The 22,679-nt window shown below is 36.0% G+C and overlaps 1 protein-coding gene across 1 annotated transcript; it reads right to left on the reverse strand.

Moving 5' to 3' along the window:
- Positions 1-3,417: 3,417 nt before the first annotated feature.
- On the reverse strand, positions 3,418-9,007 carry LOC107416356 (TMV resistance protein N-like). The gene is made up of 4 exons (XM_060816707.1): positions 8,522-9,007; positions 7,288-7,833; positions 3,802-4,344; positions 3,418-3,600 (listed from the first exon to the last, which is right to left on the reverse strand). Exons 1-4 carry the CDS (start codon positions 9,005-9,007, stop codon positions 3,418-3,420), a joined length of 1,758 nt encoding a protein of 585 aa, XP_060672690.1.
- Between the last annotated feature and the right edge of the window lie 13,672 nt (positions 9,008-22,679).

Raw genomic sequence — 22,679 nt, forward strand, 5'->3', positions numbered from 1 at the left:
ATAATACCCCTTGTTAAATATCCAATGAATTATCAACCACATGGTTGTTTTAAATAAAAATGATTAACTCTTTACAGTTTTATTTTTTATATATTATTATTTATTTTTTTAAATATTTTTAATTTATACCATCTCAAAATTATATATTTTTTACAAATAATTTTTTTTTTATAATTCTAAAATAACTTACAGTTTTATAAAAATTAATTTCACTAAAATATTTTTTTTTCTTTATTTCTCGTTTTGAATTAGGATTGGTTTTTATTTTTCTAATTTTTTTAACGACATAAAATATTATTTATTTGAAAGCAAAAAACCAACCAACAATGGAGGGTATTAAAGATTGGGATTAACATGACCATCTTATTTTTCAACATAATTGCTCTTTTCAAGACCAAAAAATTTTATTATTATTTTTCCATTTCATTTTTCAAAACAATTCCATTATCTATATCTTTTTCATTCTATATATTTTTTACATTCAATTACATATAAATTATCAATTATTGAAAAAAAAATTGACATATTTCATAATGTATGGTATTTAATATTCGTATATACATACAATGTTGGATAGATAGAAGCTAAACATCTTAATAATATTCAGATGGACGCTTTTGAACAATTAAAAAATGTTCAGTTTTAAATTTCAACCAAAAGTTGAATTCTAAACATCTTAATAATGTTCGGATGAATGCTTTTGAATAATTAAAAAATGTTAAGTTTTAAACTTCAGCCAAAAGACGAATTCTAAATATCTTAATAATGTTCAGATAAACGCTTCTAAACAATTAACAAATGTTCAGTTTTAAACTTTCAAATAAAAGACGAATTTTAATATACCAGAATCAAATATAAGAGTGTTATTCCGACTTGGGCATTGGTAAGCGATAGAAAAAAAAATCGAAATTAAAGTAATCATCACAATATTCAAAAAATAAAGAAAAAAACTAAATTCATTTTACTGTTTCATATTTTTGAGCTTCCATAATTTGTGAATAATTGTTGTATCTGCAATCCTAATTTTTAATGGAGTATAAATTAGATAGATATATTTAACATATTAATTAAGAGGAAGAATGAGACTAAAGAAATTATTTAAACAGATTTAGTTAATAAATGTTCTTAGTAGTAATTTTAAATGGGGATAAAACTATAAATTAATAATAAAACTGTATAGAGTTCAAATAGTAGTGCAACTAAAATTACTCTTTAAATAAAGGCTTTAGCATGGCTTATTTTTTAGAAAATTGTTTTTTTTTTTAATAAAGGAGGAAAAAATAGAATTTTTATTATTTGTCTTCTATGTGCCTGGGCACCTACTCTTCTTCTATTTAAGGATATTTCTTTTTTAGTTCTTTAATTTTTTATTATTCAGTGTGCTTGTTAGTTGTATTTTCCTAAAAGTGAAATATTTTGATTTTTCAAAATAAAAAAGAAGAAGAAAATAAAAGAAAGTGCAAAAGAAACTGAGTTACATAATATCACTCTGGGTGTTAACTCTAAAATTTTAGGATTGTAATCAGATTAAAAAGAAAAAGAGAATATTATATTGCGTTGTAAGTTTCTACTGAGTCGGTTCTTTGTTATTGTTCTCGGTTTCGTACTAAATTAATGGGAAGATATTATAGAACTCCTAACAAATATGGTTGATACATTATACAATTTGGTTAGATGTTGGATGCAAAAATTTCAATGTACTTGCAAAACCATTTAGCATCTAAGATATACTATAACTTTGAAGCTCGGAAAGTCTGGTTTAGTCACCCCAAAAAACAAAAACAAAAACAAAAAGAAACAAAAAAAAGAAAAAAGAAATGATACACAAAATGCAGGACTGCTCGGATGACAATGATCATTTATGATAATGCTTAGGTTTGGATTCAAGATCTAATGCTAAAATCCCGTTAAAAAAAGGTTAACAACACTTCATATGCAATATTTACACAACATAAACAAATTCGATAACCATGTAACATACTATGATTGCTACATAATAGTTCATAACCAGAAATGATGCCACAGGAAAGACCTTCACTGATAATAGGCAACTTCATTAGTCCATATCATGGAAATTTGTTCATCAAGGTTGTCTAGATTGGTGCTATTTGGTTTTGGTTGATAATTTACCAACAAAACATTGTTCTATAAACTGGCTTTTATGTCAAATTATTTATTTATTTCTTTATTTTCATTTTTGGGATATCTGTTAGTGAAATTTAATGTATTTAGTGTGATTTATGAAACATATGTTCTTGCCAAATGGCACATGTCTAGCACGAAAGGTGGAGAGTTTTCTCCAGTTTTGAGGAAGGCAGCGAACATAGCAAAATCAATCCTAAATCCTCATTCTCGTACTTAACCTCCATAGCCTCTAAATCAACAACAATTTCCTTAAAGACAGTTAAGTGATCAGCCAAAGACGTACCTTCAGACATACGATGAGAATACACTCGCTGCTTCATACGCAATTTGCTAGTCAAAGTTTTTGTCATGCACAATTGCTCCAATTTCAGCCATAATGCAGCGACAATTTTCTCCTTCAAAACGTCCTGCAGAATCTGATTAGAGAGATGAAGTTGAATTTGAGTTAGGGCTTTACGATCCTTCTGTTGTTTCTCTTCTGCGGTCCAAGACGAGGGCATTTTATCAAACACTAATAGCGCATCTTCCAAATCCATCTGCGCAAGAATAGTCCACATCTTAACTTGCCATAACGCAAATCTGGTGTCGCGATCCAATAGCAGAATATCATACTTCACGGATGCCATTGTCAAAAAACAAGCCTGGCTTTGATACCACTTGTTACGAAAAGTAGTATAAAAAACAATAGCAATAGAAGAATCAAATAGAACACATAGATTTACGTGGAAAACCCTTGACAGGAAAAAAACTATGGGTAAAGAGAGGTAAGCTTTTATTAATGAAGATTGGTACAAAAGGTGAGCAAAATAGAGTGATTAAAACCCTCAAAAAATACAACCGAAAAAACCCCCAAAAATATATATAATATATTGTACGGACGGAATAAACTAAAAATTGAAAAGGTCCATACCGCGGGGGCGCTGCCCCTGCAACCCCATCGGGCTCAGTGGTGGGCTACGGTCTTGGGCCTATCGGCCCTCGACCTCCGCTACCACCACAGAGCCTATTTTTTTCTCTCAAAATAGATTTTATCAAACGGGTCGCACCGCGATCTTTTCGGATCAGGTCAACAAGAATTCGGGTCATCAACTCTAACAAATGCTTATATATGTATATATACTTTCCAAGGAGATAAGTATAAACTATGTAAGAGGATCCAATCGTACCTTGATGGGGTTCTTCCAAAGTTGGTTGATATTGCTACCATGCAAATCCAACTCAACAAGTTATATGGTTGGAAACTCGATGTAAATATTCGGAAGCAAATTTATGCTAGACAAGGAATCTTAACTCATTCGCAATGTATTTAACATTTGGGGATTGGACATTAACTATCAAGTACCAGGAAAAATCAATAATGAACAATCTTAGTTTCTTCATATTTGACAAGGCTTCCCAGCTCAATCTTTTCCTATCAAGAAAATGGCATACTATGGCTTCAATTTCTTCTGTCGCCTGTTCGATAAAAAAAAATAATTATAATAAAAAGTGAAACATAATATAAGAGTTTATATGTATAGCTATATATAAGTAATCTATAAACACTTTGGTTTTATATAAATGTTAAATTTTGCTGCAGCCTTGTATTTTAGAGATGAACTCAAAGACATTCAGTACCTAGATTGTCAAAAATCATTATTTTACATTAGCACTTACCGTGTAATTCTCTAAAACATGATATAAAACGTCATTATCCCACAACCTACTTTGTCTGCCCGGTTCCTTGTGGGATTTTTCTCTACCAATTTCCTTGCCCATCTTTTGTAGTAGGTCATGCATCCAAAGCTTGTTATCATGGGAAACATGCAATAGAGATTTATCAACAAGAACTTTTATCCCGATTTCTGGATAGAAACCACAGCCATCCATAATTCGTAAAATATAATCTTCGTCAAACCCATTGAAGAAGCATGCAATGTCTAGAAAAATACTTTTCTCTGGTTTCTCGAGTCCATCAAAACTGATTTGAAGTACTTTGACAAGCTCCATGTTTGGATACTCATATAGTCTATCTAAAGCACTTCTCCACTCCTTTATACTTTTGCCACATAAAAAGGAACCTAATACTTCGAGAGCTAATGGAAGACCGCTGGCACACGTTATCACTTGTTTTGACATCTCTTCATAATCCTTTGAAGGATGAACAGTTTTGAAGGCTTTCCAAGAAAAAAGTTGAAGAGCGTCATTATTATTTAGCTCCTCAACTGTAACACCCCATCCCAAATCGCATCGGAATCCGTGCACGTTGATCGAGGTTGACCATTGACCGAGCGGGTCAAAAGTTGACTTTTTGTTCTAGTTGGAATTTCCAGTTGACCAGGGTACCGTGGCGAAGTGCATAATGCCCCGAGCTCGTAGACTAGTAGCACGTCGAAAACGGAGCTACAGTTTGAAAGTTATGGGCAAAACAAGTTGAAGTGCAAACAGTCCAAAAGGTGCCGGGAGTTGACTTTTTCTTGTGGTATAATTTTGTTTTGACTCTTGTATGGTTGTAAAGTACTCGTCGATACGAGTTCATAGACTAGCGGCACGCTTGAATCGGACGTTTGGTTAAAAAGTTATGGACGTTTGAAATTCGCCGGATACCGTATTATTTTATTATATCTGGCTTAAGTGCACAGTGATACCATGTGTCAGCTCCTGATTGGTCCATGTGGCATGAACAGTATCACAGGTGGCTTTTATTTGATAAAAATCTTGGGGAAGAAAGAGAAAGAGAGAGAGGAGAGAGAAAGAGAGAGAGAGTCCGACCGGCCACCGGAGGTTTTCAAATTTTCCTGCCGATCTACCTTACACGCGCCGGCCAGCAAGATTCCCCTCCCCATTTCCGGCAAAATCTCAAAATTTCACGGCCATTGGCCGCCGAACGTGCCCGGATCGAGGCGGCGAAGATTGGCGGCGATTTTTCCCTCCAATGCCGGCCACCGCCGATTGACCCATTTCCAGCCATTTTCCGACCACACGCGCCAGCTAGCCAACACCACCTCCTCAAGTCCGGCCGACCCACCAAATTTCACGGCCACCGGATCACCGACGCGCCCGGATCGGAGCTTTTTCCGGCGAGGGGCCGGAATTCTTCAAACCGTGATTTCTCCGCCATCCGGCCTCCGTTCGCCTCACCGCCGGTCCCGTTGGATTGCTCTCCCCTCGATCTACAAATCTGCAAAAAATCTCAGCCAACGGCCACCGCACGCCCCGCCGCCGGCAACGGTTGCCGGTGACCGCAGCGGCTCGCCGGAAGTTACTGTTCCGACAAGTACCCAGTCTCCCGGCCGGCTCCTGTCCACTATGTTCGATCTCCTGAACCCGAATTTGGCATCCGTTTCCACCAATTCGCGATGGTTTGGGAGAATTGCGGAGTCGAAACCCGAAAGCTTTTCGGCGAGATTCCGACCCCGTCGGGTCCGATCACCGGAAAGTAAGACCGAATCAGTAATCCTCATCACTCGAGCTTCGATTCGGTATATAACTCGCAACCTTTAGATATCGTTTGGTGTTCGCTCCCCGGGTACCCATTTGGGAATTATCCGAATAAAATATTAATATATTTGGTTGGTATACTGTGGTTGTTTAGGTGCGCGTACGAGGAGTGGAGTTGATCCTGCGGAGGATCTTAGCTGATTTACGCGCTTAAGGTGAGTAACCCACCTTCGAAAAATATTTTGGGCAATTAATTATGTTTAATTGGTATTTAAATTATGCTCATGTGGTGCGATTTAATTATGAATTTTATTGTGGTTTAATTTATTTATTATGCATGAGCAAAGTGTATTTCGGTAATATTCGTACGTGGTTTAAATATTATTTTCGGGCATAATTAGGTTAAATATTTTATGAAAATATTTGTTTAAATTTTATAAATTATGCCCGCGGTATTTTTATTGTTGAACCTCGTACTTCGAGAAAATTGTGGTTTATGTGTTATCGATGTTTCGTACTGATTTGTTAAATAAAAATATGTGGGATGGTAAGTGTGAGAATTCAATGTATTTCCCACGGTAATTTTTGGAAAACGGTACGGTTGGTTAATAATGATTATTTTAGACGCACTCATACAGTATTGGTGTTCTGGTGTATGGACACGTGGTAGTGCGCAAGTATTATCTGGTTTAGCGCGCAGGTATTATTTCTCCCGTTGTTGCCATTGGACCATGGGCAGGCAAGTTTGTTATTGGCCACAGCCGCCCCCCTCCTTGGCCGGGATGATGGTTTCAGCAGCGGTACTGTCGGGACACCGAAGTGCCGTTTGCAAGTTTCTCTCTTTAACCCCCCCCCGCCAGTCGGTGCTCGGGACGCTGGGTATCGGAGGGCATCACCGATATATGGTGTGGTGCGTCAGGTGTAATTTGCAAATAATGTTTTAAACCCCAAAGGTGTTCAAAAATTATTTACTATAATTTATTACATTTTAATTATATATTGGGGTATGTACTTATTTATTTATTGTTTATCAAATGGTTTAATCCCTTGGTTTTCGGGAAGTATGTACATCGGGTTTTGTGTGTTTTAAAAAGGAAACATTTCAAACGGAGTGATTGGTGAGAGTTTTGAGGGAAATTATTGTTTCCAACAGTTACTATTTATTATTATTATTTATTAATTGTTGGTATTTATTCAATTCCCTTAATTGTTATTATTATTATTATTATTATTATCATTAAAAGTGTTCAGTAGTTAGGGTCACTCATTGAGATGATTAGCATCTCACGTTTTTAAGTTCCGTTCCCTTAGGTACAAGTGGTGGTAGACGTTCTTCCGGAGCGAACCAATTTTTCCGCTGCTATCGTGTTTCGAGAATTACCTTTGTACTCTTTCATTTTAGTGTATTATTTCTTTCATCCTTGTTGTATTTCTGTTGATTAGCACTTCTTAAAGCTCTGTATACTATTGGGACACTTATATTTTATTTATGCACTGGACTGTTGTTATTGTTGAGAAGTGCTGAAATTTGTGGAACAATTTGTAGTTTACAGGAGGAATAAGGGGATGAGTATAGAAGTGTGTTTTCAGTGCAGGTAATTTGTGGTAAGTCCATCCCTTAGGGGAGGTTCTGCCGGATTTTCCATTGGAGGGTCCGGTAGGGTTTCCTTGGGATCAAGGCTTGTCTAGGGTTCCGGGGAGGAATTTTGGACGGGTCCTGACATCAACTCTATATATTATAGATTTTCTATATGCACTAGTAAGCAAACTTTCATCTCTAGTTGTTACAATTATTCTACTTCCAAAACCAAACCAGTCTTCATTTGCTAATACTTTAAGCTGATCCAATTTGTCCACATCATCAAGAACAATGAGAACTTTTTTATGACATAGTCTATCACTTATCATGTCCATTCCTTCATGACCATCCCTTATCTTTTTAGGTAAACCATTTATAATATCTGAAAGAAGACAATTTTGCAAATACACAAGACCATTTTTCTTCTTTTCACAAACTTCTCTAACATTTGAGAGGAAATTGTTACCTTCAAATTGAGAAGATGAAGACATCCATTCATAATATGCTTTGGCAAGAGTTGTCTTGCCTATGCCACCCATTCCACAAATTCCAATAAGGCAAACACCATTCACTGATGAAGTACGAACACAATAGTTCAGTTTCTCTAATCGTGAATCTATTCCAAAGAGGTCCACTGAAATGTTTAATGGCGCAACGTCAAGCTTGGTTGAAACCTCTACGATGAAGTCCTATATAAATTTTGCTTCATTCCTTGAAAGTTTAAATATAAAACTACAGTGAGTGGAAACATGACATGGATTTTTTGTATGTATAAATGTAATTGATCTATTTAAATATATAAATTTAGGATTTGTTATAGTCGACACTCTATGGGAAGCAACAAATACATATATTAAGCGCCAATTGTCCTTTTATTTGTTTCTCTTCCTATCTTATGCACCCTCTCCAATCCTCTGCTTCACTTTCTCTCTTTATATAGTAAGTCTCTCCTTAGGATATCCTAAAGTACAGTCAAGTTATTGATTTTTATACATGAATTAAATTGAAACTAGGGCTCGGATTTGTTTTCCTTGTATGCAAACTATATAATAAAACTATTTTCCCATTTATAATCAAAATCATGATAACATGGATACCTTAAAATGGCCTCCTTGTTGTATGATTTAAAGTTGAAAACTAGATGCTAAAGTAGAGACTTTTAACACTTGTCACATTAGCGTATGTGATTTTCGTTACAAGGTAGGAGATTGTTACCAGATTAAAGTTCTATGTGCGTATATACATAAATCTACAGTTGTGATATGGTAACGATTGCGTAAAGACCTTATAGTAAAGACATGCTATATATGTGGCTATCCATAAAAAAATAAAAAAGTGAGAGAGGAAATGGATAGGTATTGTTTACCTATTATGTACATGCCATCCAACTAGATCAGCAACTTCTTTTAATGCTTCCCTCCAACTTTTCACCTTTTCTAAGTCATCACTTAAAACTTGTTCATGTCTTTGGAATGCTTTCCCAATACTTCCAGTCTGCTTCCGTACATGAGATGGATCCACATGATAGAAAATTGGCAGAACAATCTGTCCATCGTTCTTCATGCGTTGAAGAATCTTGACAAGTTCATCTAAACACCACGATGAAGAAGCATAGTTTCTCGATAGAACAATGATTGACCATCTTGAATCTTTGATGGCTTTAATCAATCTGGGAGAAATGGATTTGCCTCTCTCAAGTTTATCGTCATCCAAAAAGGTGAAAATTCCTTTCTGACAAAGAGCTGCATAGAGATGACTCGTAAAACTGTTACGGGTTTTTTCACCTCTAAAGCTCAAAAACACATCATAATTGGTTTTACGTTTAGTGGAAGAGAAAACAGTAGAGTTAGAAGAAGAAGCCATTATAGTCTGTGTGAGAGGAAGTCAAGGATATAACTCAAGGGCCTAATTATCAGAGCGATATATTTGCATAGTAACTGAACTAGGAATGCAAATATATATAGCACTTAAAAGATTTGATTATCAGGTAGCTAGCTAGGATTTTATTTAAGCTTTACCCAATTTTGACTTTTTCCATTTGTTTCTTATTTAATGTCTTACATAAGCAAAGAAAGTGTGTTTAGTTAATTATTGCCCAAATACAATTCATAAACTCCAATAAACAATATAAACTCTGTTTCTCCAGATTCATTAATTTATGGTAAATCCTTATCTGGGAAGCTGCCATGGAAAAAGAAAGAAAGCTTGTTAATTCATTGGTCAACAAGAGATAAAGCAACCAGATGGAATTAATATTTAAAATCATCAATATTTTACTTAATTCTTGCCCAAATCCAATTCAAAAACTTTAATAAACAATATAAACTCTGTTTCTCCTGATTCATTAATTTATGAAAAATCCTTATCTGGGAAGCTTCCCTGGAAAATGAAAGAAAGCTTGTTAATTCATTGTTCATCAATGAGATAAAGCAACCAGATGGAATTAATTATTTAACAACAACAATATTTAGAAATTGCAGAAATTGTACATACACATTACACATATGGGTGCCTTAGTAGTCTTTGACCCAACTAGCTACTTCTTAATTTCTTTTTTCGCTTTCAAGTCTTTTTATTATTATCAGTAAGACATCTATTGCTTGTAGACATATATAAGAATTTTTCAGACTTCTTTTGATTAACATTTACCAGTATATCTAAGCAAAGTTGCAATGATTTATGATTAACATGTGTCTTAATATCTTTTTAATTATGCCCTTCTGCAGATATAAACTTTCATCTCTACTTTTAGTGACAAATAGAGTTGCGAAAGCATGTTTAAATAGGATAAGTTTGTAGATTGCTAGTTAATGTGCAAGAGTATTGAGTAACTTGTTTTGAAGCTGTGAAAATGTGAATGACAATTACTTAATAACTGTATGTCAAGGCTGGAACTAGTTGATAAATGTTGAGGTGAATAATGCCAAAATCGAAAATTAGGAAAACCACATAATAGTTTGAGGTTGAATTTGAATTAGCATTCAGTTGTTTAATATGCAGACAAAGCATATATTCCTGCTGTTTTATAATACATATGTCCGTGTGAAGTATGTGGCAGTGTCATATTACATAGAAAACATATTGTTTAGTTCGCGTTTCTAAAATTAATTGCTTGAGACTTTTCGCATTGGATGAAAAACTACTCCAGAATTTTCCAGTAAGTGTCTTTTTTTTTTCTTTTTTTTTTTTTAAGTTTTTTTATGATCTTAAATTATGAAGATTTAGAGTCTTTCTTCATTTACAGTCTAAAAGTATTAACTTGCAAAATCATTCTTAGAGACTTGTTAGCGAATTTTCATGCTTGATTCTATATGGCCTGGACACCAAAAACTGAAAAACATTAAGATATGACATATGCTTGTAAATACTGAAATTCATTCACATTTTGTCGGACATGAAGATTCTCTCCATTTTGTTCATTCACAAACGTAGACGTCTATCTTTCAAATAACACGGATGGGTTTAAATGCTACTGTTTTCTGTAATGGTATGCTGTGCTTCTAGATCATAGCGAGTACAAATATTGTTCCTTGGACATTCATAAAAGTCTACTAACTGGTTAGTCATCCATTCAATGAAGTTGGATTTTGAACTTGATATTATCTTGTTTTTCACTTGACTCTATAATTATCATTAGTAAAACCTCTGGTTCTTATTGCCAAGAGAGTTATTATATTTTTCAAAAATGATCCTTCTCTTCATCTGCAATGCAGGTCTTTGGCGGTTACATTCTGAGAACAAAGAAAAGCACCGTCTTACTCGTCGTAACCCCTGTTTTTGTGAAAGATATTCAATATCCATATCCACATATTCATGGTGGAGGCTCAAATCTCGTATGCCTTGCTCATATACCAAACGCACACCACATCCATATTCAGTGTTTTTGTAGCCGTCATTACCGTAGCTAATAGATCCAACAGTAAGCTCAATTTGACTACAATTGTTTTGCCACTTTATATGGAAACATATATCACAAGGGATATAAATTAGCCAAAGGTGATCAGACCAGTCATAGAAGAATTGAGGACTCTGCACAAGTCGAGATTCCATGTCACGTCCTTTGATTTGTACATTGAATTTACAAGAAAAACTTGTGTGTGTATGAATACAGAGAAAGCAAAACCCTTCCACACTGCTGCACCAATTTGGATCTAGTTGTAAACTTATGGGTTGCCCGAAACTTCGATGAGTGAACCAGATTGGAATTTCCCTTCCAGGAAGAACAATATCAAATCTTTTGCTTGGATTGGGGGGATTCTGTAACTGTTGTAGAATTCTTGAACTCACTTCAATAAAGAAAATACTAAACAAGAACACACAAAATTACCGAGGTTCGGTCAAAATCGACCTACGTCCTCGCTGCTCAAGTGTTGAGCTTCTGCACCTTAGAAAAATGGTGTTTACAAGCTTAATAACAGACCATCAATGGTGGATTCACACAAGAATACCCAAACCAATACTCAAGATCCCAATACACCCATTCACTCTTCAATCTCCACAGAGATCTCTCTCAAACCCACGTTGAGAACACAAAGAAAAACAAGAAAGAATGGCTTTCAAAACTCACGGGACTCTCTTAGCACAAAGTTACACACGGTCTGCAATTTTTTCCCTTTTTTGCTCTCTGTTTTTTTCCTATGTGCACCAGCAAGAAGAAGACTAAATATACATATATATCCAAAACGAGAAACGGTGCGTTCAACTAACTCCAGCAGCTCCAACGTGCCAAGTAACTTATGAAATATCCTTTCTGCCTTTCATTATTGCTGCAGTAAAATGATGCCATTTTGGACCTGCAAAATTCCCTTCTTTCTTCTCTTTCTAAGAGCTTGTAAAAACATATATATAGGTGACCAGATTTGAGGATTATTTTTCTCACATATCTCCACCTAATCCTCAAATCATTCACCAAATGCAGAAACTAACAACACCATCCCAGCAATCATCAACTCTCACCAAATTTAGCCTGCTCCTACTCTGAGCAAGCTTTTGCAGGCATTGAACTTACTCAAGGGCAGGACCTTAGTTCCCACATCAGAGGGATTAAATTTAGTTGGTATCTTCTCCAACTTAAAAACTTGCTGAGTTACCATGTCACGAATGAAGTGATACTTGACTTGAATATGTTTAGACCTCTCATGGAAGACAGGATTCTTGCATAAGTGAATTGTACTCTGGCTGTCAGAGTATAAAACAACCTACCCATCAAGCACCTTCAACTCCATTAGCAATCCTTTAAGCCAAATTGCTTCCTTGGCAGCTTCAGTAGCTGCTATATACTCAGCCTCTATTGTGGACAAAGCCACAACTGGTTGTAATTGTGATTTCCAACTTATGCAATTTCCACACAAAGTAAATGCATAAGCTGAAATGGACCTTCTCTTGTCCCTATCTCCTGCATAATCTGAATCTAAATAACCATTGAGCTCAACACTCTCTTGATTACCTTTGTAAATCAATCCCTCATTCAAAGTCTGCTTCACATATCTAAGCAACCATTTCATAGCCTCCCAATGAGCTTTACCTAGATTTGTCATATATCGGCTAAGGACACTAATAGCATATGCTAGATCTGGCCTTCTACAAATCATTGTGTACATAACTGAACCAACAGCATTTGAGTATGGAATTCTTACCATATCTTCTTTCTCTTGCTCTGTAGTAGGACATTGATCAGCTGAAAGTTTGAAGTGTCCTCCAAGTGGAACATTTACCACCTTGGCATTATCCATAGCAAATCTTGAAACCACTTTCTACAAGTAAGAAGTTTGCAGCAGCTTCATCTCTGATTTTCTCCTATCTCTGGCAATCGAAATTCCCAAAATCTTCCTTGCTTCTCCTAGATCCTTCATATCAAATTTAGATTTAAGCAACTCCTTGACTGATTGTATCACCTTCAAATTTGGACCAGCCACCAACGTATCATCCACATAAAGGAGAAGATAGACAGCTCTATCACTCATAGTATGTTTAAAATATAGGCAACTATCAAAACCACTTCTTGTAAATCCAGCTTCTACCACAAAAGAATCAAATCTCTTGTACCACTGCCTTGGTGATTGTTTGAGACCATATAATGACTTCTTAAGTAAGCACACAAGCTCTCCACCTTTTTTCTTAACTTTGAAGCCTTCAGGTTGTCTCATATAGATAGTTTCTTCCAAACTTCGATGTAAAAAGGCTGTCTTTACGTCAAGCTGCTCCAATTCCCAATTGAATTGAGTTACTAAGGCCAAAATTGTTCTTATTGTGGTATACTTCACAACTAGAGAGAAGATCTCATTATAATCTATGCCCTCCACTTGTGTAAAACCCTTAGCCACAAGTCTGGCTTTAAACCTCACTGGTTCAGCACTTGTAATCCTTTTTACTTGACCTTAAAAATCCACTTGCAATCCATAATTTTCTGATTTGTAGGAGATGAAACTAAATCCCACGTTTTGTTCTCATGAAGTGTATTCATCTCCTCTTTCATGGCTTCCATCCACTTAGATGCTTGCTTAGACTTCACAGCCTCCATATAAGACCTTGGTTCATTGTCCACCAAGTCTTGATATGCAGCCAAGGCATATGCTATATAATCTGCATAGCTGTACCTCTTGTTGGGTTTGATTTGCCTCTTTGCTCTATCTCTAGTTAAGAAATATCCCGGAGAAGCTAATAATTTCTGATTTGACCTTGGGGACTGCTGTACCATTTATTTTTCAACTGTATCTTCATAAGAAAATGATAAGGTTGGTGTCCTTGACTCAATTAATCCACTCTCTTCATCAGCTAGCTGCCCCTCTAACTCATCAGCACCTTGACCATTATCATCACCATCTTAGTTCTCCACTTGATTTGGTAAGACAAGCTGCTTCTTGTCCAATTCATGCTCAGATTGTGTACCTGCAGGGTTAGTAACTTTGCAAGGCATAATATTTTCATCAAATATCACATCCCTGCTTATTATGACTTTAAAACCTAAATTTTCTCTAATCCACAACCTAAATCCCTTGACACCTTAAGCATAACCTAGGAAAACACACTTCACACTTCTAGGTTCAAGCTTTCCTACAGATTGGTGTGCATAAGCAGCACATCCAAACACTCTAAGATTTTTATAATCTGGTTGCTTTCCAGACCAAACATGTTCAGGTGATTTAAATTCTAAAACAGTAGATGGAGACAAATTAATCAAGTGCATGGCAGTCATAACAGCTTCACCCCAAAATAAATTTGGCAATCTAGAAGACACAAGCATACATCTCACTTTATTAAGCAGTGTCCTATTCATCCTTTCATTTGTTGTGGTGTGTGCTTTACTGTCCTATGCCTTAAAATACCATGGTTTTTACAAAAAGTATCAAACTCATTATTACAAAACTCCAAACCATTATCAGTCCTTAAAGCTTTTACAAGTTTATTAGTTTGATTTTCAACAAGTAACTTCCATTCCTTAAACTTTGTAAAAGCTTCATCCTTGGATTTATATACTTTCCTAGAATGATCATCAATAATGGATAAAAAATATCTATTTCCACTTTGAGTTTGTACTTTGGCAGGGCCCCATAAATCAGCATGCACATAATCTAACACAAATTTAGCTTTACTTCTGCTTAAGTTAAAGCTCAACCTGTGTTGTTTTCCTAAAACACAATTTTCACAAAAATTAAGTTTGCTGATCATATCCTTGCCAAATACACCTTGCTTATTCAAATAATACAAACCCTTTTCACTAATATGACCCAACCTATTATGCCATAGGTTTGTTTTATCCACAAAAGACCCAACAGATGCATTACTAGAATTATTAACAGTTTTACCAAGTAAAACATACAAACCGTTTTTCTTAACACCTTTCATGGCAACATATGCACCTTTAGTAATTTTCATTACACCATTTTCAGTTTTGCATGAATAACCAAAATCATCAAGCATTCCAAGAGAAATCAGATTTCTTTTTAAACTAGGAACATGTCTCACAGAAGAAAGTGTTTTCATAGTGCCATCATACATTTGTAACTGAATATCACCAATACCAACAACTTGGCATGATAGATTATTACCTAGAAGCACTTGACCACCATCACACTTAGTGTAGGATTGAAAACAACCTAAACCTGGGCACATATGGAATGAGCAACCAGAGTCTAGCACCCATTCAGAGCCATTTTGTTCAGAGGTGACAGCAAGAACCTCTGCTGGGTCTGATTCAGTGGAGGCCATGGCCAAGTCTCCACTTTCTTGGCTCTTTTGTTTTTCATCTCTCTTTTTCTTAAAGCAACTCTTAATGAAGTGGCCTTCTTTCTTACAATAGAAACACCTTTTACCTCTAGGCCTAGACTTAGACTTGTAACTGTCTCTAGATTTGCTTCTATGGTCATTTTGACCCCAATTTCTATTGACAGTTCTGCCTTTTACACTGAGACCTTCACCTTTGTTTTCAGATTTTAACTCTTAAGTCTCTAGCTTTCAGCGCACTCACCACTATGTCTAAAGACAACTCATCCCTACCATACTTTATAGCATTCTTGACTTCTCTATATGTTTCTGGCAATGAATTAAGCAATATCACAGCATTATGTTCATCAGTAAAGACAACCTTACAATTAGCAAGATCTAATATCAATCTGTTAAAAGCATCAAGATTGGTATCCAAGTCTTTAGCTACATCCATTTTGAAACCAAAAAATTGTTCCAGTAATAAGATTCGGTTAGGGAGAGATTTTACCAAATAGAGTTGTTCCAACCTGGTCCACATTTTAGTAGTGGTTTTGACGTCATCCACCTTCCTCAAGACGTTGTCTGAAAGATGCAAAATGATGGTACTCATCGCAATTTCATCCATCTCCATCTTCTTTTCTTCAGTAACAGACTCAGAGAAGGAATTGTCAATTGCTTTGGCCACCTTCATCTGTACCAAGACTGCTTTCATTTTCTTACGCCATAAGAGGAAGTCACCCTTCCCATTGAAGACCTCCAATTCTAACTTGGCCGACATTGTTGAGGATTGAAGAAGAAAAACCCCAATTTCAGAATTAATTTGACCAAGAATTGACGTTAAACCCAAAGTGCAGAAAGACACGAATAAGAGAAATTTTCTTCAACCCAAAATGCAGAAAGACACGAATCAGAGAAATTTTCTTCAAGATTAGAATATGAAGGCTCTGAGACCACTGTTGTAAAATTCTTGAATTCACTTCAATAAAGAAAATACTAAACAAGAACACACAAAATTACCGAGGTTCGGTCAAAATCGACCTACGTCCTCGTTGCTCAAGTGTTGAGCTTCTACACTATAGAAAAATGGTGTTTACAAGCTTAATAACAGACCATCAATGGTGGATTCATACAAGAATACCCAAACCAATACCCAAGATCCCAATACACCCATTCACTCTTCAATCTCCACAGAGATCTCTCTCAAACCCACATTGAGAACACAAAGAAAAACAAGAAAGAATGGCTCTTAAAACTCACGCGACTCTCTTAGCACAAAGCTACACACAGTCTGCAATTTTTTTCCCTTTTTTGCTCTCTGTTTTTTCCTATGTGCACCAGCAAGAAGAAGACTAAATATACATATATATGCAAAACAAGAAACGGTGCGTTCAACTAACTCCAGCAGCTCCAACGTGGCAAATAACTTATGAAATATCCTTTCTGCCCTTTATTATTGCTGCAGTAAAATGATGCCGTTTTGGACCTGCAAAATTCCCTTCTTTCTTCTCTTTTTAACAGCTTGTAAACACATATATATAGGTGACCAGATTTGAGGATTATTTTTCTCACAGTAACAATGAAGAAGAACCATCATGTTCAATAATATTAAGCATTAACAATTAGAAACGCAAAGACATAAAAAGGTAGAGAGAGTCTACCTGAAGGTATCTTTTCAGAGATGCAAATGCTGTTTGTTTGCTGCCTTGCCTCCTTACCAATTTAAAGCACCCCAACCAACTTGCAGAACACCACAAGTTGCATTGGTTCTTAAATGGATAAAGAAAGGTTTCCAATAAAGTACAATTATCAACCCATACCATTTCTAAGCTAGGTGGAAGCCCTGGTCCCAATGATTATAGATTTTCACAACACCTCAAATCAAGAATCCTAAGCTTGGATGGTTGACTGATATAGGCAGGTAGGCAAGAAATATGGTTATTTCTGATGCCAGCTCTTATAAAGAAGCCAAGCAACCAAAATCTTCCGAAATTTCTCCATGCCCAGAAGTACAGTTATTTTTGCTTTTATCCTGTGTTTCTTATTACCAAGAGAGTTTCGTATTTTTAAAAATGCCCCTCCTCTTTTAACAGGAATGCCAAAGAGAACAATCTACTATGTCTCAACTTGCACACATTCAGTTGCTTATGCTAAATTGTTGTGATGGATCTGTTAGATATTTTGAACTAAATAGTTTCTTTATGGTGAAGAAAAAAGCCAACTCTGTTACTATGCAACAAGTCCTATACCACTTAAAGAGCTTGGACCCCTGCTTCGCGAACACTTGATTGCTCGCCATCATTTGTAAGAAACAACATTCTACAAAGTTATTTATGGCCGTCATTTATGAGTATTCATGCAAGGTCACAATTGTTTAACTTGTACGCAGAGATAAAATCCAAGTGTAATATGCCCTTGCAGGTTATTTTTAAGTTGTACATATCCAATGCTCACTGGAAGCATGCTTCTTCTGTAATACTATGCTATGCTTCTAGATGATAGCAAGTACTTAGAAGGTACAAATACTGTTCTTCCCTTGGACATTCATAAATGTCTACCAACTAATCTCAAACTTGATGTTGTCTTGTTGTCACTTGATTCTATTATTATTATTAATAGTAAAACCTCTGTTTCTTATACCAATTGAGCTCCAGATTTTTCAAAATGATCCTCCTTTTTAACAGGAAGGCCAAAGAGAACAACCTACTATCTCTCACATTTACAGGAAGAAGATTAGGGATTTCAATTTCGTTCCTTGATAGAAGAGATACCAATGTAGACAAACCAAAGACAAAGAATTTATTGAAGTGGGCATCCAGTTTGGTAGGAGAAACAGTTTCTAGTGATGGAAAAAATCTACACCAAGTTCTGTACTTTCTGCTTCGCCACTACCAACGCTTGATTGTTTGTCATCATTTGTAATACACAGCTTTATTCACCTTCAGCATACATTGTAAATGTCTAGTAAATATACGAATAGAAAACATTTTTATAGCACTTTCTGTGAGCATGAGGCATGACTAGTAAATATTCACACTTTTTAACAAAAAAGCAAAGCCCTTGGGCCTTGGATCTAAATATAGTTTAGAAAGATTACAATTGCAACAATATATAAAGCCTAAATTAATCAAGATAAAAAAAAAATTAATTGATTGTAATAGAAATCGAGTCATTTGGTGCACCACTAGTGAATTTGCATCATGTGAGGCTTAATGAAATAGTATGTAATCTAAGGTGCAAGCCTTGTCACAATCTCTTTGGAAACTGAATAAACATCCGTAGCAACATGCATACACCGATTTGAATTGCTCATCAACAGAAACAGGTAGCATAACAGTGGAAAAATAAACATTCTTCGATTCCATATGACATCCCCACCAACATCTTAAACCTTAGAATCTGTTTCCTCTGCAATTGCAAATAGTTAATAGTGATAGACTATTTTTCTTTTTTTTTTTTTTTTGGCCATCAAAAGTAATGGAGGTTATGTTTATTTATTTATTTATTTATTTATTTTTATTTTTATTTTTTTTTGCCATCGATAGTAATGGAGGTTATGCTATTGATTTTCACAAGGGGTGGAAAAAGTCAGGGATTGTCACTCTGTAATTCATAAATATACAAAGTTTGAAATATATCTGAAACTTTTGCATTTTTGGACTACAAGTATGTAGCTAGTCTGAGGTTTTTCATTTTTGTGAAAAAATATCACCAGGCTGTTTAGTTCTGTGTGATGTTAGGTAATGATGATATTGATGCAGAGCAAACTTATTTGATCTATCCAAAACAATAACAATATATGATTGAACTACTATATACTACTACATATAGCTATAAACTATAATAAGCAGCCCTCCACTTGTAAGAGTATCTATGAATTTCTCTTCATGTATTGCCATTTCATCTCACTTCCTTTGGCAATTGGGATTACTTACTTCCTATGGATCCACATCAAAGAAGAGTGGCAAAACAATCTACATTTTTCATGCATTACATTTAACAATTTGAATAAGTTTGTGCAGACAACTTGTGGAAGATGCAAAGCTTGACAAGAGTATGATAACAGAAGTTCTTTGCTCTTGAATTTCCTTTTAAGGTATCTGTCATACATGAAAATTTTTAAACTCTATTTTTACAAAGATGAAGATCATGAAATGACTTGGAGAGCTCTTTTATTTATAGATTCTAGCTAGAACTGATCTACTCATGATTTCTTTTATGAAGTGAATGCGTATTCCTATATAAAAATTAGCCAGTTATCTCCCAGTCAAACTATGTAAGAAAAAATAATAATAGTAACCAATATTTTGTCCCTTTTGAACATTGTATAGGCTCTTGATTTGGCATTGGATTATATCTGTTCAAGTTTCACTTTAAGAATTTGGTGTACAATCACTTTCCATCCATGGATTTTTTATTTATTTTTTACTTTTTTGACATGATTATAATATATATTTCCAGATTCATATAACATAACAACAAATTTTTAGAGACACTTGCATCTTATTCGTTTCTTCTATGCTTATCCGGCAAACCCTTTTCCTTTATCACTAATTGTGCCTCTACCATCGGTGTCAGATGATGATAGTGTTTGGTGCATATCCTCACTGGTTACTGGTGTTTCAATCCTCAGTGCTTGACAGTACCTCTTCTCCTGTGGATACGGAATGGATTCAAGGTCTATCTAGGTGCAATCAGCATAACTTCTCTTTGTTAGTGGACCATATGAACCCTGAGAAGGACAGAGACTTTGACCTCATCTTCATCCCATAGAATCTGCACTCCACACCTAGAGATCAAATTTTCATTGGTTTCTTAATTGCTGCAAAGGAGACCTTATATCGACTATCAATTCCGAATGGTTGGTGCAAGCGCAAAATTAAGCTACCAGGAACATAAAGAAGCCACATGTGTCCTGACTTTACTGAAAATATAGTTCTGTTGACGGAAAATAGAGGTACATAAACCAGAGTTTCGCCATCATCAACCCATGCACCGTGTCTTAACCCATGTGCTTCGTTTGTAAGGTCAGGCTCTAAGGAGAAAGAAACTGCTTTGAAGTCCGACTCAAAAACAGCACCTATAATCACCCCTGATATTTTCTTCAGCTTAGTTGACGGCACGGTGAAGGTTATGAAATTACATTCACATTTGTAGCCAAACCACCTCGGAATGTCATATCCTTGAAGTATAAGTTGGATTTCAGTGTCCTTCAAGAATTACTATCTACTTACATTGGAACCGTCATGTTTTTGACATAAAAATCTATAATGTTAGAAAGACATAAAAAGATAATAGCAATAAAGAGAGTTAGGGAGATACCTCATTTTTATGATATTGGCCATGATGTTGCCTTTAATCTCGAGCAGTAATTTACAATCACTAACGTCCAGATGCCTTAAACTTTATGGAAGCTCTGGAATTTCCCGAAGTAGTTCACATTTCGTCAAATTAAGGTTCGAAAGTTTTGAAAGCTGGACAAAGGATGGAAGGCTAGCAAACTTGTTTTCAGCTAGATTTAACATATGAAGATTGTGAAAGCCATTGGGAGTCATAAGGAAATCCACTTCTGATAGATTGCAATTTTGAAGATCAAGGGACTCAATTTGGGGAAGGGACAGTCTAAACAGCTCTCAGGAAGCATCTGGAAGACAACGCGAAGCAGCGCCGCAAACTGGAAGTATTTATTAGTCCCTAAGGAAGCCATACTCTTAGGAAACAGAAAGAGATTCGAGCAACCACCAAGACCAAGATGCCCAAGGTTAGGTAGCGTATAAATACTGGTCGGAATATGCATAAGCTTTTTACGATAGGCTAAATCTAAAACTTCAAGCCCAACTAGATGCTGAATTGAGGGATGCAACTCTTTCACAGAAGTGGCAGATAAATAAAGTTTCTTTAAATTTTTCATTTCTGCAAAAATATTTGGAAAGCTTTAGTGTTCCTAAAGATTTTGAACTAAGACTGCTTGGACGAATGCTGAGGTTACAGCAAAACTGAAGGTTCAGCATGTCTAGACTATTAAGAGACCCAACAGACTCATCAATCTCAACTAAATTTGTACAATGCTCTGTTGGAGACAGAGGACTTAAGAGTAAACCAAAATTTGATTTTTAATAATTAATAGAGATTTGGTACGCTTTCACACGTATAAAGAGAGCAACTCACTCGCACACTCTCACTCACACAAATGAGCAACACACAATAACATACACTCACTCCATTTTACTGGCCACACTAGGACACAAAACACCTTTTCACACACTTCTCACACACTCACACGTCACTCACTCTTTTTCTTTTGCTACTGAACATGACACATGAGAAATCTCTCACTCTAGAAGCCTACTCTACCCACTTGAGTAGCTCACATTACAAGGAGGACCAAGCTGTGAAGTCCAGCCGCACCAACCACAGCCGCACCAACCACAGCCACCATTTTTGACACCATTGCTGCACCGAATGGATTGTTCAACAATTGTGGGCTAAGCTGTTGAAGATTGTGGCCATGCAACCAACCTTGTAAGCCTATAAATAGGCTCCTTCCCGTTGCATGAAAACCAAGCCAAGAGAGCAAGCTCAATATTATCCCAAGTGAGGAATATTGAGAGAAAACTCCGAGAGAGAGAGTGTTTAAGTTCCAGAGAGAGCTTGAGAGAAGAGTGAGCAATTCCAGAGAGAATTTGAGAGTGTAGGGAGAGATTCCACGTGAGAATCCTCCATGAGAGAAGTTTTTGTATTTTTGTATTCTATTTCCAAGAGAGTAATAGAATTCTTTTTATTTTTCTTCTCATATTTCTTCTCTAAAGTGGTCAGAGAACCACAACAAGTGGTATCAGAGCTCCAGGTCGAGAGCTTGGGTTCAAACTTTGAAGAAACAAAGCTACTGTTCTATAAGTTGGTGTTTTTGAAAAGTTGCTCAAATAATTAATTTGACAATACCAGGTGAAATTACCCGCCGAGAGGAGAACACACAAGTTCGCCGGAGAGAAAACGAGCCTCCCACGCGCCCGCACGCGCCGACTGAAGTTTTTCTGCAACTGTTCACGCGCCGCACGCGCCGTCTGGAGGTTGAAGACGACCACGTCAGCAGCCACGTCACCTGCCACGCCAGCCGACACGTTGTTAGCCACGTCATCTGCCACGTCATCAATATTTTCTGAAATTACGGAACAGCCCCTGAATTATTGGAAATTACAGATTGACCCCTGTAGTTTTCTGAAATTACGGTACAGCCCCTGAACTATTGGAAATTACAGATTGACCCCTGTAGTTTCTGTATTTGCAAGTTGACCCAGAAATTTTGTGAAATTATATTTTTGCCCCAAAATTT

This window comes from Ziziphus jujuba, chromosome 4, assembly GCF_031755915.1.
Source record: "Ziziphus jujuba cultivar Dongzao chromosome 4, ASM3175591v1".
NCBI lineage: Eukaryota > Viridiplantae > Streptophyta > Magnoliopsida > Rosales > Rhamnaceae > Ziziphus > Ziziphus jujuba.